This window comes from Saccostrea echinata, unplaced genomic scaffold (assembly GCF_033153115.1).
Source record: "Saccostrea echinata isolate AGI-Se365-2 ecotype Australia unplaced genomic scaffold, CSIRO_AGI_Sech_v1 ptg000010l, whole genome shotgun sequence".
NCBI classification, from domain to species: domain Eukaryota; kingdom Metazoa; phylum Mollusca; class Bivalvia; order Ostreida; family Ostreidae; genus Saccostrea; species Saccostrea echinata.
In genome coordinates, this window is record NW_026889759.1 from 6,657,501 (window position 1) to 6,672,500 (window position 15,000).

A 15,000-nucleotide genomic window follows, 5' to 3' on the forward strand; every position below is an offset into this window, starting at 1 on the left:
ATATAGAAATAAAAGTAGCAGGTTTGTCACTAATATTGACTATAAAATTATTTTGTTCATCGAGAAAAAAGCACTCTCTCTCTCTCTTTCTCTCTCTCTCTCTCTGAAAGAAGCATTTAATTCTTGAAGATGAATTTTTTAAGATAACTTGAGTGTTCCAAGGAACGCATGTGTCGCCTGCTATGTAGCTTCATTAAAGATGTAAATAAATCTTATCAGCTTTTTATTAATGATTTAGCATGATCGTTCATGCATTTGCCTGCAAAGAAAAAATGGCATCCATGGATAGTTTAAGACTGCGTTTCTGACAATCAAAGAAAATATGGATCCCCAACCCTCAAATGAATAACTAAATTAAAATTATTAGAAATAACTATTTGTCATTTTATTAATACGTGTTTCAAGCAATCCTCTAAAAGAGATTTCAGTCTGTCTTTACTGCAATCCATTGTGGAATACCGATCCCGATGTATTTTCATACTAAATATAAGTGTATATATACATGTATATTTAAATATATGTGTGGTAACTGAGTATCATACACTTTCAAAGTACAGTATTATAACCTCATAAACATGTATAAATGCTAATAATCAAAACCCTTCCTCTCAAAATTCAAAAGTCATATGTTAAATTAAACTGCCCGGGGTATATTTTGCAAAGTAGGTCAAGGTCAAGTGGCTTGTAATGCTGGTATTTTTCATAATGTCTTATGACAAACAGTGCACAACTAAATAGCATAGACTCACCTCTTAAATGTCAAAAATATGCTGTATATCAGCACTATTAACTATTTGAAAAGTAGGTAAAAGGTCAAGGGTCACGGGGTCAGTAACCATGGTAATTTACAAAAGCCATAGTGCCAGCAATATATGTGCAAAATATCAAATCCAAACCTCTTACAATTGTCGAGGTATAGGGTGTGACAGACGGACAGATGCCGGGTAAGGTGATCCCTTTAGTGTCGCTCTGCTCTGCAGGTGACACAAAAAGAGTGTGCACCAAAAATCAAATCATATTTTGATGTCACTGGTATTTAAACAACATTATGATAGCAGATTACGTGTTGATCCGTTTGTTTGTCTGTATTGACAGATACTGATCGCAGCAGTACAGTCCTCCTATAGCCTGACGTGTCAACCAGTCGATTACTCGGACGATACTCGAGCAGTGAGGGTAAGAAAGCAAACGCTGGTTTAAACGTGGATCATTTCCAAAATTTGTAAAAGTTTTATTTAAATCAAAGTAATATTGAAGTTTCATTCTCCAAAAATATTAAAATAAGTGTGAAATTCAAAACGCTAAAAAGGAAACGAAAAGGTGAAAATTAATAAATGTCATTCTAATGATATTCATTTGATATTCTCTTGAAATGTGTTTCATTGATTGATAATTTTCATTAATTTTTTTATTAAAATCTATCTTTGTATTTGTTGCAGATGATGAATGCTTGCTACTTGTATTTCATTTCCAAGATCATCGAACTTTTAGACACAGTAAGTAAAACTAACATCAAGGTGCCCGTAAAAAGTCTGCAGCTTCACGTTTATACGAGAATTGATATTTATTATTCATTTTATTCAACAATCTTTATCCACCCTATGTATTTTCACTTTGGTCTCTAATCATAAAATATTCAATAGTAAAAATCAGATTGAAATTAAATTGCTCATGGAGTCGAGAGATCGATTCCGAGACTTCTGTCTATCAAATACAAACAAACTGCCGCTGACATTTATTTATGAAATATTTAATTCATTGATTGAGAGCATTTCGCACCTGAAGGATTTTTTTTATTATAGCAGTTTTACTTGAAAGCCACCATAAAATGTAGACCAGCGATTGTTCAATATTTATTTTATGATATCATAAAAATGACATGGTTCAAAACGAACCTAAAATTTTATTTTAAATAGTATGCATGATATTAGCTGCAGGTGACTAAACTCTCTGAACGAATATTTGTATACATGTAGAACATGTTTTAAAACGAACGTTTAATACCATGAAGATTTCACAGGGGCTGGGTTAGGAGTGTTACTTAAAGTCTTTATATCTTTGCTAATATATACAGCGAATATCCATAATATAATTTTTTTCTTTTTTTTCCTCCAGTTTTTCTTCATTGTACGGAAGAAAGAGAGTCAGTTAACATTTCTACACGTCTATCATCATTCCATTATGTTGCTACACACTTGGTGGTTCGTCAAGTTTGTACCAGGGGGTCAAAGTATGTCATTTTGAAATTAAAAAAGGAAATACGTCAGTAATTATTACGGCTGTTATTTTTTGCATTTTAATTACAGGTCCAAATTATAGTACTAAAATTGCGTTATTTTAAATGCAGAAAAACCAATTGCACAGAAACTTGTTTAAAAAGATGAACAAGATATTAAAGTAGTGATATATATTTTAGCAATTTAAACTTTCTATATTTCAACACATGTTATATTAAAAGCTTATTGATTTTTCTCTTCTATTGCAATACCAGCTTTTATGCTTGCACTCCTGAATTCCTTTGTACATGTTTGGATGTACGCCTATTACGGATTAGCAGCCATGGGTCCACACATGCAGAAATATCTTTGGTGGAAGAAATACCTGACCAAGTTACAGTTGGTAAAACGATCTACGCTGTTTATCAATTTAATTTTGTAGCCTTCCTCTGTGATTTTTTTATCAATCCACCTATCTCAAGCATGCTGAGAAAATTGAAAAGAAGTTATTGATGGTTATTGACAAAATCGTTGTGAATGCAAAATGGAATTTTTACGTGCATAGGGAATTGAATTCTTTTGATATTGATTTTTTTAAAGACATTTCTTTGCAACTGCTGAAAACAAAAAAAAAAGCTTTGATTTAACATCGTGCATCACATACAATTAATATAAAACGACAAAATTTTATAATTTTTCCCAATCTTTAAGAATTGTGTTTTATTACTTAATAACACGATAACTTTCTGTTTTTTAGTTTCAGTTTGTGTTGACTAGTTCCCACGCCCTTTATAACTTCTGCTTTGGTGACTGTGGTTTCCCGCGGTTATTTTCACTGTCGAGCGTCATTCAGTCCATAATTTTCTTCAGCCTCTTTATGAACTTCTATATAAAGGCCTACAAGAAAAAGTACAGCTGATTTGGAAACAAAACGGTCGATTTTCTTACAAATCTGTGCAAGAAGTGACACATACCGCTAGTATGTTCATCAAAATGGTGCGTTTTTCCCATGATTTATTTTCCTATGGGTAACCTAACTATTATTAAATTTCTCCAGTTTTTACTTTACTTTTGTTCTTAAGTCGGATATATACTGATCCTCTAAAAACTCCAAAAAGAGGTTCTTTTGTTCTTGTTTTTCCATGCATAGTAAAAATAAAGTGTTACAATGTCTTCTGAAAAATAATGCATGATTTCTTTAGCCATTTTATGATTGCAAATTCGGTTTGCACACTAGCATTTTGTCTTAGACACTTGTCTGTGTCAGAGAGTCGTGAATAATGACTGTTTCCGTAACACTGCAGAGCGAATAATCTTTTGAAAAAAGGCTTTCTGTGAAAGTCTGTCACACGTTGATACAAATGTATAAACATGATGCTTATTTTGTTTTTTGTGTTCATTTTAATTTATCAGAGTTGGTTATTTTTTCATAATCTGTTTTATGTTTCGACTCAGTATCGTTTTATTTATCTTATTTTGGTTAAGTGGGTTAATGTACATACTTAATGCACTTTTTAAATACTCTTCTGACACAAGATATATTTCAATATTTTTTTTCAGTGTGCAGTGATCTCTGCAGTGTTTACTAGTAATTGCTTACATTGTTTTGAAAATTAATATATACAAACACAAAACTAAATGTGTACATCCATATTTGTTTTTGTGTATTCTTTTAATTATAGTAAGCGCTTAAAAACGACGAAAAACGGTAACGCTTATCCATTCTGCTGCTACTGGTTGACGTCACTACTAAAACACCCTAGGATAACTTAACCGCCATTGCTGGATATCAAAGATGGCGTGCAAAGCGAATTAAGACGCATAATGAAAATGTACCTTTAGATGCATAGTTATTTTAGTTGCTTATTCTTATTTTTTATAAAGAATTCAAGTATTTTTTATGTCTACGTGCCATGACGTGTGCTTATCTATTTATCAAAATGTTAGTTTTATTAAAATGTTTTTAAGAACTTGGTTTAGTGGTTTTTGCAATATACAACTTTTAAATGGACTATCCTCATCAAACATGTGCACGTACCAATAGTGTGGAAACTGAATACACATACCTCTTTAAAGCATACTTGATCATATTGAAAATGGGAATAACTCAATTTCCAACTTTCTAAATAAATAATTACGAACATATCATATTTATTCAATTTATTTTCTTAAGGTCTTCTTATTTAAAAATTCGATGAGTATCATGAAATGCAAAACCATCATTAGTTGACAAACAAAAGAAAGATAACTCTTGTTTTAAAAAAAAATAATAGTGACATTTTTCGCCCGAGAAACTACCAAAAAAAAAATTCTTATCTTAAGAGTTAGAGATTCTGAAATCACACCTATGCTTCCGCTCAGAGTTCTGTATAAAAATTAGTGTAGCGACTAACATCAAAATTTCACTAAAATATTTCACTTGTGAAGAGAAGCATGAAATTTGTTACATCTATCTGTCAGATAGTACTGTTTCTAAAATCATTTTGAAGATGGCTGCCGCTAAAACAAAATCATGGCGACATTTCTATACTACTTGGCCTCACAAACGATCGACATTCTGTCATGTTTACCATTTTTGGCCATTTTGTGATGTATTCTGGCATAACTAAGCCTTGTACAATGACAATGAATTTATTCTCATAAACTGACATTAAGTACAGTGTAGAGACATATTACAAATATAGTTAAATATATGTGCATGCGTGAAACAGAAAAAGTACAAAGTCAAAAAGCTAACAATGACCTAACCAGGAGAGCCAACTCTCTCATAGATAATTTTTATAAATTTACACAGTTTTATCAACTTAACTGTATTTTTTGTATTAAAAAGTTGTTCAAACTTATACACATTTGGATATAAATAGTAATACTTTGATAATAGTGATAGTCTTGATTTCAAAATAGATGGGTCATTACAATTAAATAAGTAATGATATTCATCACCAATTTCATTTTTTGAACATAACTTACAAATTCTATTTTCTCTTGGTACATTTTGCCATCTCCCAACTTCAATCGGTAATTTATTATTACAAGTTCTAAACCTACATAGTAATTTCCAGTACTTACAAGGCAAAGATACTAAATACTTTTCTAAACAAAATGAAGTTTTATATATTCTGTAATTAAGACCTTTAGATGAATTAAACATTTCACTGTACCATGACTGTTTAAACTGATCATACGGAGTGTTAAAAACTACTTTCTTCAGCCAGGATACATTCACTGGTTGGCAAGTTTGCCAGATATAAGAAAGCCCACATTCATTCAGTATAGATTTGATAAAGTTCATGATATCTTAATCATTATGCTTTAAAAACAAAGCAAATTAACTTTCCTATAATGGAACTCAATTCCGCAATATTTTTCTTTCTATAATCAATAAAGTGTTAATTGCATGCTTTACAAAGGTGAGAAGAAATTCTAAAACGACATATCAAAACATGAATGTTTGATAGGAATGCAAAGATTGGTTTAGGCAACACAAGCAGAGAGAAAATAATGGAGAACTTTGAGAAACGAAATGCACTTGTAACCGAAATCTCCATATTCCCACACATGAATATCTATTAAAAACATGGTATTCGCCAGATGGATTACGAAAAACCAGACTTATCTTGAAAAGTCCGAGATGCAAAAGCTCGGACTTGAGTTATATGAGAGTAAAAGGAGAATGAAACATAAACTCACACCACCATCTACTGCTTAGCAAATTGAAATAAGACTGGCAAAACTGAGAAAAAGGGAATAGAAGAGCATTGGATACTGTTGAAAGCCGACTTTAAAGTCTAGATATCGCAGGAGTCTAATGGGACCTGACAATGACATTTTCAAAAGCCCGTGAAGAAATCCAAGGAAGAAATACGATATTTGTAAGAAAAATAAGAGAATAGATGTTACTAAAACAGCTCAATACTTAAAAAGTGAAGCCAATGATAATATTTATAAGGCAAAAGCAAGATTGGAAGAGAAGAAAGCTTCAAACTAAATAGCGGGTCCTAGACAACGAAGTCAAACATAACTGCAGGCTGGAAAATAGAGACTTTGTAAATGAGCTTGCCATCCAAGCTGAGCTGGCAGCCCAGAAAGGAGACCTAAATACATCACATAACATCGCCAAAATCCTGAGCACCAGAACTCCTAGTTAAGTCAAACCAGAAAATATTAAAAATAGGAAAAATGTTGATAAAACTAGAGGAACAGCCAGATAGATGGAACAAACATGTCAAAAAGGTATTAAATAGACCAACACCAGAGGAACAAATAGTTTTTACCCAGGGAAAAACACGAATAAGATAAAAATGGTAGGAGCAATAAGGAAATAAGAACAGCTATTAAATCTTTTCAATATGAATAAAAACGGAATAAATGATATAAAACCAGAGGCATTGAGGACTGGGTGACCAGAAGTAATGGATTATATGTATAGACTGTGGAACAAAATATGAGAAACAGATATAATCCCTTGTGAGTAGAAGAAATTACTGAATGTCAAACTATATATACCAAAGAAGAGAATTGACAATCTCTGCAAAAATGAAGAGGCACTACATTGCTATGTGTAGCAAGTAAGATTCTAAAAAGTGTTATCTGGAATAGAATAAAAGAGGCAACAGACAAAGTACTGAGAGGCGAACAAGCCGGATCTAGATCGATCACTACATCCACTGTACTAGTAAAAATTTATATTATAGAGCAATCTGTCAAGGGCATTATCATTTTTCATTAACTTCAACGACTTAAAAAGTGTTTTATATAATCAATAGAGGAAATTTATTAAGTCATTGACATTACAGAATTCCAGTCAAGATCGTTAACATGATAAAGACGCTGTGCGAAGTATGGGGTACAAATACTCTGATAGAATCATTTGCTGTAAAAATTGGGGTTAAACAAGGATGCCTACTATCAGATACACTATTCCTAATATGCTGTGTAACAAGACTTGTAACCCTTTGATACAAGTGTCATATTGTAATTATTGAATTTACCGGCTGGTAGTAAATACAAAAGTTACTAGTTGTCATATTGTAATTTTTGTATTTACTACCACCCGGTAAATTCAAAAATTATAATATGACACAAGTGCGAATTGAGTGGCCCTTCGTTAATAGACCGGTAGACGACCTAAACATTGCAGATGACCTTGCACTTCTACCTTGCACTGTATAGGACATGAAAGACGAGACGAAACAGATGAAACAGGAAAAAAGATGAGGCTAAAGATCTATGCCAAGAAAATAAAGGATAATGACCAAAAATGGAGGAGATGTAACAATTAAAGACTAAGATGTAGAAGACACCAACCAATTTCCATATCGTAAAAAAAAAAAAAAACCATGGGCACTGACGGAAATAATTAAGCCAGACTACACAAAGGAATGCAGGCTTTTGTAACGCTACGATCAGAATAGAAATCAACAACATTATCACTAAACACCAAAATTATGATATTCAAAAACACCGTGAAACAATTTATTTTTATGGTGCAGAAACCTGTTTAACTAAACGTCTACGAGAGAAAATCTCGTACCATGAACAAGTGCATGTACCTACATTTACAGAAATTGGTGGCATAGAACCATAAATAAGTTGAGGTCCAGGATAAGAATCAACCAAGACCCATCAGTGAAACAGAAAAAAAAAACATGACAAGGGTACGTCACACTCTAAAAACCTGTCAATACCATCATCAGAGAGTATCTACTAATGAATCCTCAGGGTATTCGGAAAAGAGGTCGTCCATTACACATGTATAGCTGCAGAACAAGAATAAAAGAAGAACTAGTATATCAAATTGGATCAAGACAAGAAAAACAGCTCAAAACAGGGTCGGATGGAGGACAACAGCTCTATGTTTCACAAGGAATGATGAGGATGAAGTTTTTTTTTTTTTAATTCATAGATTTTATTTGTGCTTTCACATATACAGACTATACAATATATTAGTTAACATTCAATACATACTTTCATTTCTACTGCCTGATACTTCATATTAAATATAATTTCTTTGTAGTAAATATATGTTGCATTTCAAAATCACATTAAAATTGTATATGACATATTGTACATTTTAATGAATATTCACTGTGAAAGCTTTATATACAGAGATAAAATTAAAGAAAGGAAAAAGGGGGTGAAAGGGTGCAAAAAAAGTGAGGTGGGGGGAACAGTATTAAGTATTTTAACATACTTGTACATTTGTATATAAACTTGAGAAAAATAAATACATTATATCATATCACAAATAATTTTCCAATATTTTTCATATTCTGAAAATTTACAGTTTCTTAAAAGTATAACTTTTTCGACTAATATTCTATCCACAATATTTTTTTCTAGCATTGAGATGCTTAGTTTAGGCACATTTTTAAACCTACTAGCAAAAATAAATTGCTTGACAGTAAGTATTAATATATTGTGTAGTCTAAACATGTTTTTGTTGTTGAATTTGCCAAAAAGTATATCCTTTCTATCAAAATTAATGGTAAAATGAAACTGATTTATAAACCATTCCTCAATGTGACACCATATTTTTTTAACGCAGTAACACTCAAAAAATAAGTGTTCAATCGTTTCGACATCTTGTTTACAAAAGGAACATACAGGTGAATCAATTAGTTTGAGATTGTAAAGGTATTTATTTGTTGCAATAATCCTATGCAGAATTTGAAATTGCATCCACTGAAATTTTGCTTCTTTTGTTACTTTAAAAGGAAGTTCAAATATTTTATTCCAGTCTATATCGCCAAAAAATATTCCATTATTTTCCCATTTTTCTAGTGCCTTAATTGCTTCCTTTTTCTTCTTAATGAGTAAACTATACATGTCTTTACAGCCTTTTGTACTTTTATAAAAAATATAAAGTGAATTAGGGATAAAAGGTCCAGTTTCTCTTTTTTCAATATCCATACTTTTCAATGTTTTTAAAACAGCTACTTTTAAACCTGCATATTCTACAAAATTTGTTTTTACGTTAAGATTTGTGAGGTACTCAAGGCTTACAAATTTTCCTTCAGAGTCAAACAGATCTCTTACAAAAACAAAGCCTGCATCGAAATAACTTTTCAAAAATATGGATGAGTTGTTCATTTTAATTCTTGAATTAAACCATATATGTTCATGAAGAATTTGCATATTATTTTGACCAGAGTCAATGATCTTTACCCAATTAAGTAAAACCTCTTTCCAAAACTTGTTACTTATTTTATTACACATATTAACAGTAAAGTCTAAACCTCTTACCCATAGAGATTCAACTTTTATTCCTAATTCTGATTCAAGAAGTTTTAGCCATTTTGTATCTGAGTTAATTAGTCTTCGGATCCATGTTGATTTTAACGCACATAGAAAATCTACATATTCAATCATTTTCAACCCCCCATTTCTATAATCTTGAATCATAACATTTTTCTTAACCTTATGAATTTTACTTCCCCATAAAAAGTAGTACAGGTCTTTCTCAAATTCGTCTAGGAGTTCCTTATAAGGGTTCGGAATAGTCAATATCAAATGGTTCATTTTTGGTATAATCAGGGATTTAATCACTGCTAATCTACCAACTGGAGTAAGTTTTCTTAACTGCCATTGTTTTATCAACTGCTTTATTTCATTTAATTTTGAGGGGTAATTCAGATCAGGAGGATGAGGATGAAGTTCAGTAAATCATGCACGGCCGGTTCAGCAGGGCTATTAATAATTGTTGTTCATCTTGATATCATTACCCCTAATCAGTGTTATTTCTCCTTGTAAGGGCTGCTCATTTTGAGCATATCAACAGATCTGTCTACTTTTTTCAGTAAAGTAAGAATTACCCTGCACTGCTCCATGCAGCTGTAACTATTCTGAAGATTAGATCTTTTGAGTACTATAAAAGTGACACAACCTGTACTTTAGCGCATGCTCACTGTACAAATAACGTAAAATAACTCCATATGCTGGACTGAATTCTGATTGAATACTTCAAAGATTTTTAATTAATGCAAATAAAATTTGAAAATAACAGATATACAATATGAGAAGTAACTCCATTCTGAAAATCATATCGGACATTTTGAAAATTGACGAAACTTGAATGGTCTACGATATTTCCTATTCAGGTAGTCGACAATGAACCCTTCGTGCCAATTGATGCTTTTTTTTTCAACTACCTATTGGAAAGTATTCTTAGGTCAAAATGAGGGATATGCTGATATGCTGCTATATTTAGAAGATGAACATATTCTTCCTTTTTTCCATATACTAGTATATAATCGGTAGAAACATCATAATATTGATTTTCTTACCTGCGTTTTCAAGTGACAAGAATACATTGGTCAGGTAAGACCACTTTTGATATTTGTTTATAGGGTACAATGAATCTTCCAACATATTAGTTTTTTTTTTTTTCATTTAACGATTTGGTCATTTTATAAAGGTGCAATTTGTAAGACTTTCTTTCCCCTGTAAAGGTCCAGTCATATCCATGCATATAAACTGACCATATCCCCTGTAATTAGAATTCTATGCCATTATCGATGTGAGCGCTATATACATTCATTGTTAGAACTTCAACATTTATAAATGCACTTGTCAAAATTTTGTCTTGCAACTTCGATACAATGTTTTTTTAAAATTCGCTTAAGCCCTCGACAGGGGTTATGTTAATGTACAAGAATTTTCAAGAATTGAAGAAATCCTGAATAATACGGGGGAAAATTAAATCTGAGTTTTTCTTTCATAGCAAGATCATTTGACTTCATTAGTGTGTGGTTAAATCGGAAACCAGAACGAAGTGAAAACTAAAAAAGATTAATAGAAAACTATGTTGCAGCATTGGTTACTTCCAAACTACACACCTTCTTTAAATCAAATATTATTTTTGACTGAAAAAAAGATATATCACATTGAATTAATAGCCAAACAAGTAAAATCCAGGATTACACTTTTATAGAAATAAAACCACATTGCCTTTAATGTGACATTTGAACTGGGTTTTGTATGGCATGTCAAACGTTGCAATATTCGATCTTTTGCATTTGCATTGTATAATTTTCCATTTGCATTGTATAATTTTTATTTGTATTGTATAATTTTCTATTTGTATTGTATAATTTTTCATTTGTATTGTATAATTTTTATTTGTATTGTATAATTTCTATTTGTATTGTATAATTTTCATTTGTATTGTATAATTTTTATTTGTATTGTATAATTTACCATTTGCATTGTATAATTTCTTATTTGTATTGTAAAATTTCTTATTTGTATGCGATAATTTTTCATTTGTATTGTATCCGCGGACTGTTTATTTGTTTCGTTACGAAGGATTTCATTGGTCAAGTTTCAGCCTGTATCGGGTTGAAGATGTTCCGGATGCTCAAAGCAAACTGGGCTCATATGTATTTGCTTGCTTGATTGATTGATTATTGTTTAACGCCGAGTCGGCAATATTTCAGCCATATTTCGGCGGCATATGTATTTGCGTGCATGTTAGACGGTCATTGGATTCTAAAATGGGAGCGCTGGTAGATGGCAAATAAATAATCTGTCCTTAGGAATGCTGACTGAGAAAATAAATAAATTGACCTTGAGTGGTGGTAACTACCCCCACCCCCAAAAAACTGAGTTTTCGGGTTTGGGCGGATTTTCTTCTGTTTGTTTTTCTCCTTGTCTCTGGTCATATTGGAAATAAATATTCTCTCCTGCGAGAGAATGAAAATAAATAATCGGATTCGACACCCCCCGAGAATCAAATGGTCGTCCCTTAGCATGCACCGCAAATAGAGGAGCCGAGTTTGTGTTTGTAGAGAGTGCGCGATCGGAATTGTGGGAAGGGTACCAGACTAAGTTTGTGATGGGCACCTGAGACCTTTATACAGACTAAATTTTATGACCAATGACATCCTTCGTAACGAAATAAATAAACAATCCTCGGATACAATACATATGAAAAATTATCGCATACAAATAAGAAATTATACAATACAAATAAGAAATTATACAATGCAAATGGAAAATATAGAATACAAATGAAAAATTATACAATACAATGATTTTTTTTACAACACAAATGGAAAATATAGAATACAAATAAACATTATACAATCCAAATGGAAAATCATAAAATCCAAATGGAAAATTATAGAATACAAATAAAAATTATACAATACAAATTGAAAATTATACAATACAAATGAAAAATTATACAATACAAATGAAAAATTATACAATACAAATAAAAATTATACAACACAAATGGAAAGTTATACAATACAAATGGAAAAGATCGAATATTGCAACGTTTGACATGCCATCGTTTTGTTTGTTTGCTTTGTTTTTGTTTTTAGGTTTTTTTTATATAATTGGTTTTATATTATGTTTAGCATTTCATGTGCATCAGAGGGTAGATTGATTGTATGTTGTTTTTACATCCCATTCGAGAATTTTTCACTCATATAGAGACGTCACCATATACTGGTGAAGGGCTTCAAATTTAGACCTTTACTCGGCATTTAGGGCCATTGAGCAGTGAGGGATCTTTATCGTGCCAACGCCTGCCGTGACACGGGGCCTCGGTTTTAAGGTCTCATCCGCAGGACCCGCAACTTTCACTTCAAAGTGCCGAGCGCATGGCGAAGGAACAGTTGCTACCCATTTTTTATCGACTTGGGTCAGTCGCGACCGAGATTCGAACTCAAGACCTCCTGATCACGGAGAGAGCGCTCTACCGACTGACGGTTCAGAGGGTAGATATTTAAGGTATTTCCATCCTCCTGTGATGTCATAGGTTTTCGCAAGAACTGTTATTAATTTAAATTCATACAAAAATATCTTTTAGAAAAATGCTTTTAATTGGTGTAATGAAAAAAATTCTTAAGTAAAGGAATTTTAAAAATGTATATTTTCTTAATTTATTCAATTATTTAATCTTTAAGAATTATTGCTAGAGGCAATAACTCCTTAGGCATCTTCATTCTGGCATTTGCTTTTTTGTACTTCTAATGTAAAATGGTTCCCTGATATTCACCAGTCAAACATATCTATAAAGTAACAATTATTTTGGAACTTTCAGCAGAAGAATTATGTATTTGAACCAGTTTTAGCTCACCTGAGCTGAAAGCTCAAGTGAACTTTTCTGATCACCTGTTGTCCGTCGTCCGTCTGTAAACTTTTCACATTTTCAACTTCTTCTCCAGAATCACCTGGCCAATTTTAACCAAAATTGGAACAAAGCATCCTTGGGTCAAGGGGAATTTAAATTGTTAAATTGAAGGAAAGAGCACCATTCTAAGGGGGCAATCAAGAAAAGACAAAATAGGGCGGGGTCTTTAAAAAATCTTCTTCTCAAGAACCACTAGACCAGAAGAGCTGAAACAAATATGAAATCTTCCTGAGTTAGTGTATATTCTAAAATGTTCAAATCATGCCCCCCCCCCGGGGGATAGAGTGGGGCCACAAAAGGGAATCAAAATTTTACATTGAAATATATAGGAAAAAATCTTTTAAAAAAATTTGAAGAACCACTGGGCCAGAAAAGCTGAAACTTTCATGGAAGCTTCCTGAGGTAATTCAGATTTTAAATTATTCATATCATGACCCTTAAGGGTAGGGTGGGGCCACAATAGACATTCAAAGTTTTACATTGAAATATAATGAAAAAATCTTTAAAAATCTTCTGAAGAACCACTGGGCCAGAAAAGCTGAAACTTTCATGGAAGCTTCCTGAGGTAATTCAGATTTTAAATTGTTCATATCATGACCCTTGGGGGTAGGATGAGCCATACAGGGATTCAAAGTTTTACTTTGAAATATAAGGAAAATCTTCTTTAAAAATCTTCTTTTCAAGAACCACTGGGCCAGAAAAGCTGAAACTTTCATGGAAGCTTCTTGAGGTTGTGTAAATTCTAAATTGTTCTATTCATGGCCCCTGGGGGTCGGATGGGGTCATAATAGGGATTCAAAGTTTTAAGAAATAATCTTTAAAGATTTTCTTCTCAAGAACCACTGGGCAAGGAAAGCTGAAACTGACTGGAAGCTTCCTGAGGTTGTGTAGATTCTAAATTTTTCAAATCAAAAACTTTAACATTGCTCATAACTTTTGATTGGTTGGAGCTATGGCTTTCATATTTCACATATGACGTATTCCTTGTGACAAGACCTTTCTAAAGGCACCATCATATTTTGACCTTGACTTTGGATTTTGACTCAGTTTCACAAAATTTAACCCAACTTTAACCTTGGCCATAAATTTTGAACAGTTGGTGCTAGGGCTTTAATACTTCACATGTGTAATCCTTGTGACAAGACCTTGCTTTGGATACCAACAAATTTGACCCTTTGACCTTGACCTCGGGGTTTGACGTACTTTTGAAAAACTTTAACCTTGGCCTTAACTTTTGAACGGTTGGTGTGAGGGCTTTCATTCTTTATAAGTGTAATCCTTGTGACCAAACCTTCCTTTAGATACCAACAACTTTGACCCTTTGACCTTGACCTTGGAGTTTGACCTACTTTTGAAAAAAAATTAAGCTTGGCCATAACTTTTTAACGGTTGGTGCTAGGGCTTTCATACTTCACATATGTAATTTTTGTGACACGACCTTTCTTTGAATACCAACAACATTGACCACTTGACCTTGACCTTGGAGTTTGATCTACTTTGGAAAACTTTATCCTTAGCCTTAAATTTGGAACGGTTGGCGCTAGGACTTTCATACTTCACATATGTAATCCATGTGACAAGACCTTCCTTTAGATACCAACAATTATAGCCCATTGACCTTGGCCTTGGAGTTTGACCTAC

General features: G+C 32.5%; 1 protein-coding gene across 3 annotated transcripts in view; it reads left to right on the plus strand.

Annotated features, from left to right (window-relative positions):
- The window catches only part of LOC133184649 (elongation of very long chain fatty acids protein 4-like), a 16,948-nt gene extending 12,762 nt beyond the window's left edge, over positions 1–4,186 (plus strand). For all 3 annotated transcript variants that reach the window (XM_061319734.1, XM_061319733.1, XM_061319732.1), the window contains exons 4-8: positions 1,096–1,176; positions 1,440–1,496; positions 2,116–2,230; positions 2,492–2,619; positions 2,974–4,186. In XM_061319734.1, coding sequence (XP_061175718.1) covers positions 1,096–1,176; positions 1,440–1,496; positions 2,116–2,230; positions 2,492–2,619; positions 2,974–3,135 — 543 coding nt within the window. In that variant the 3' untranslated portion in view covers positions 3,136–4,186. The remainder of the gene's footprint in view (positions 1–1,095; positions 1,177–1,439; positions 1,497–2,115; positions 2,231–2,491; positions 2,620–2,973) is intronic.
- The last annotated feature ends 10,814 nt before the right edge of the window (positions 4,187–15,000 follow it).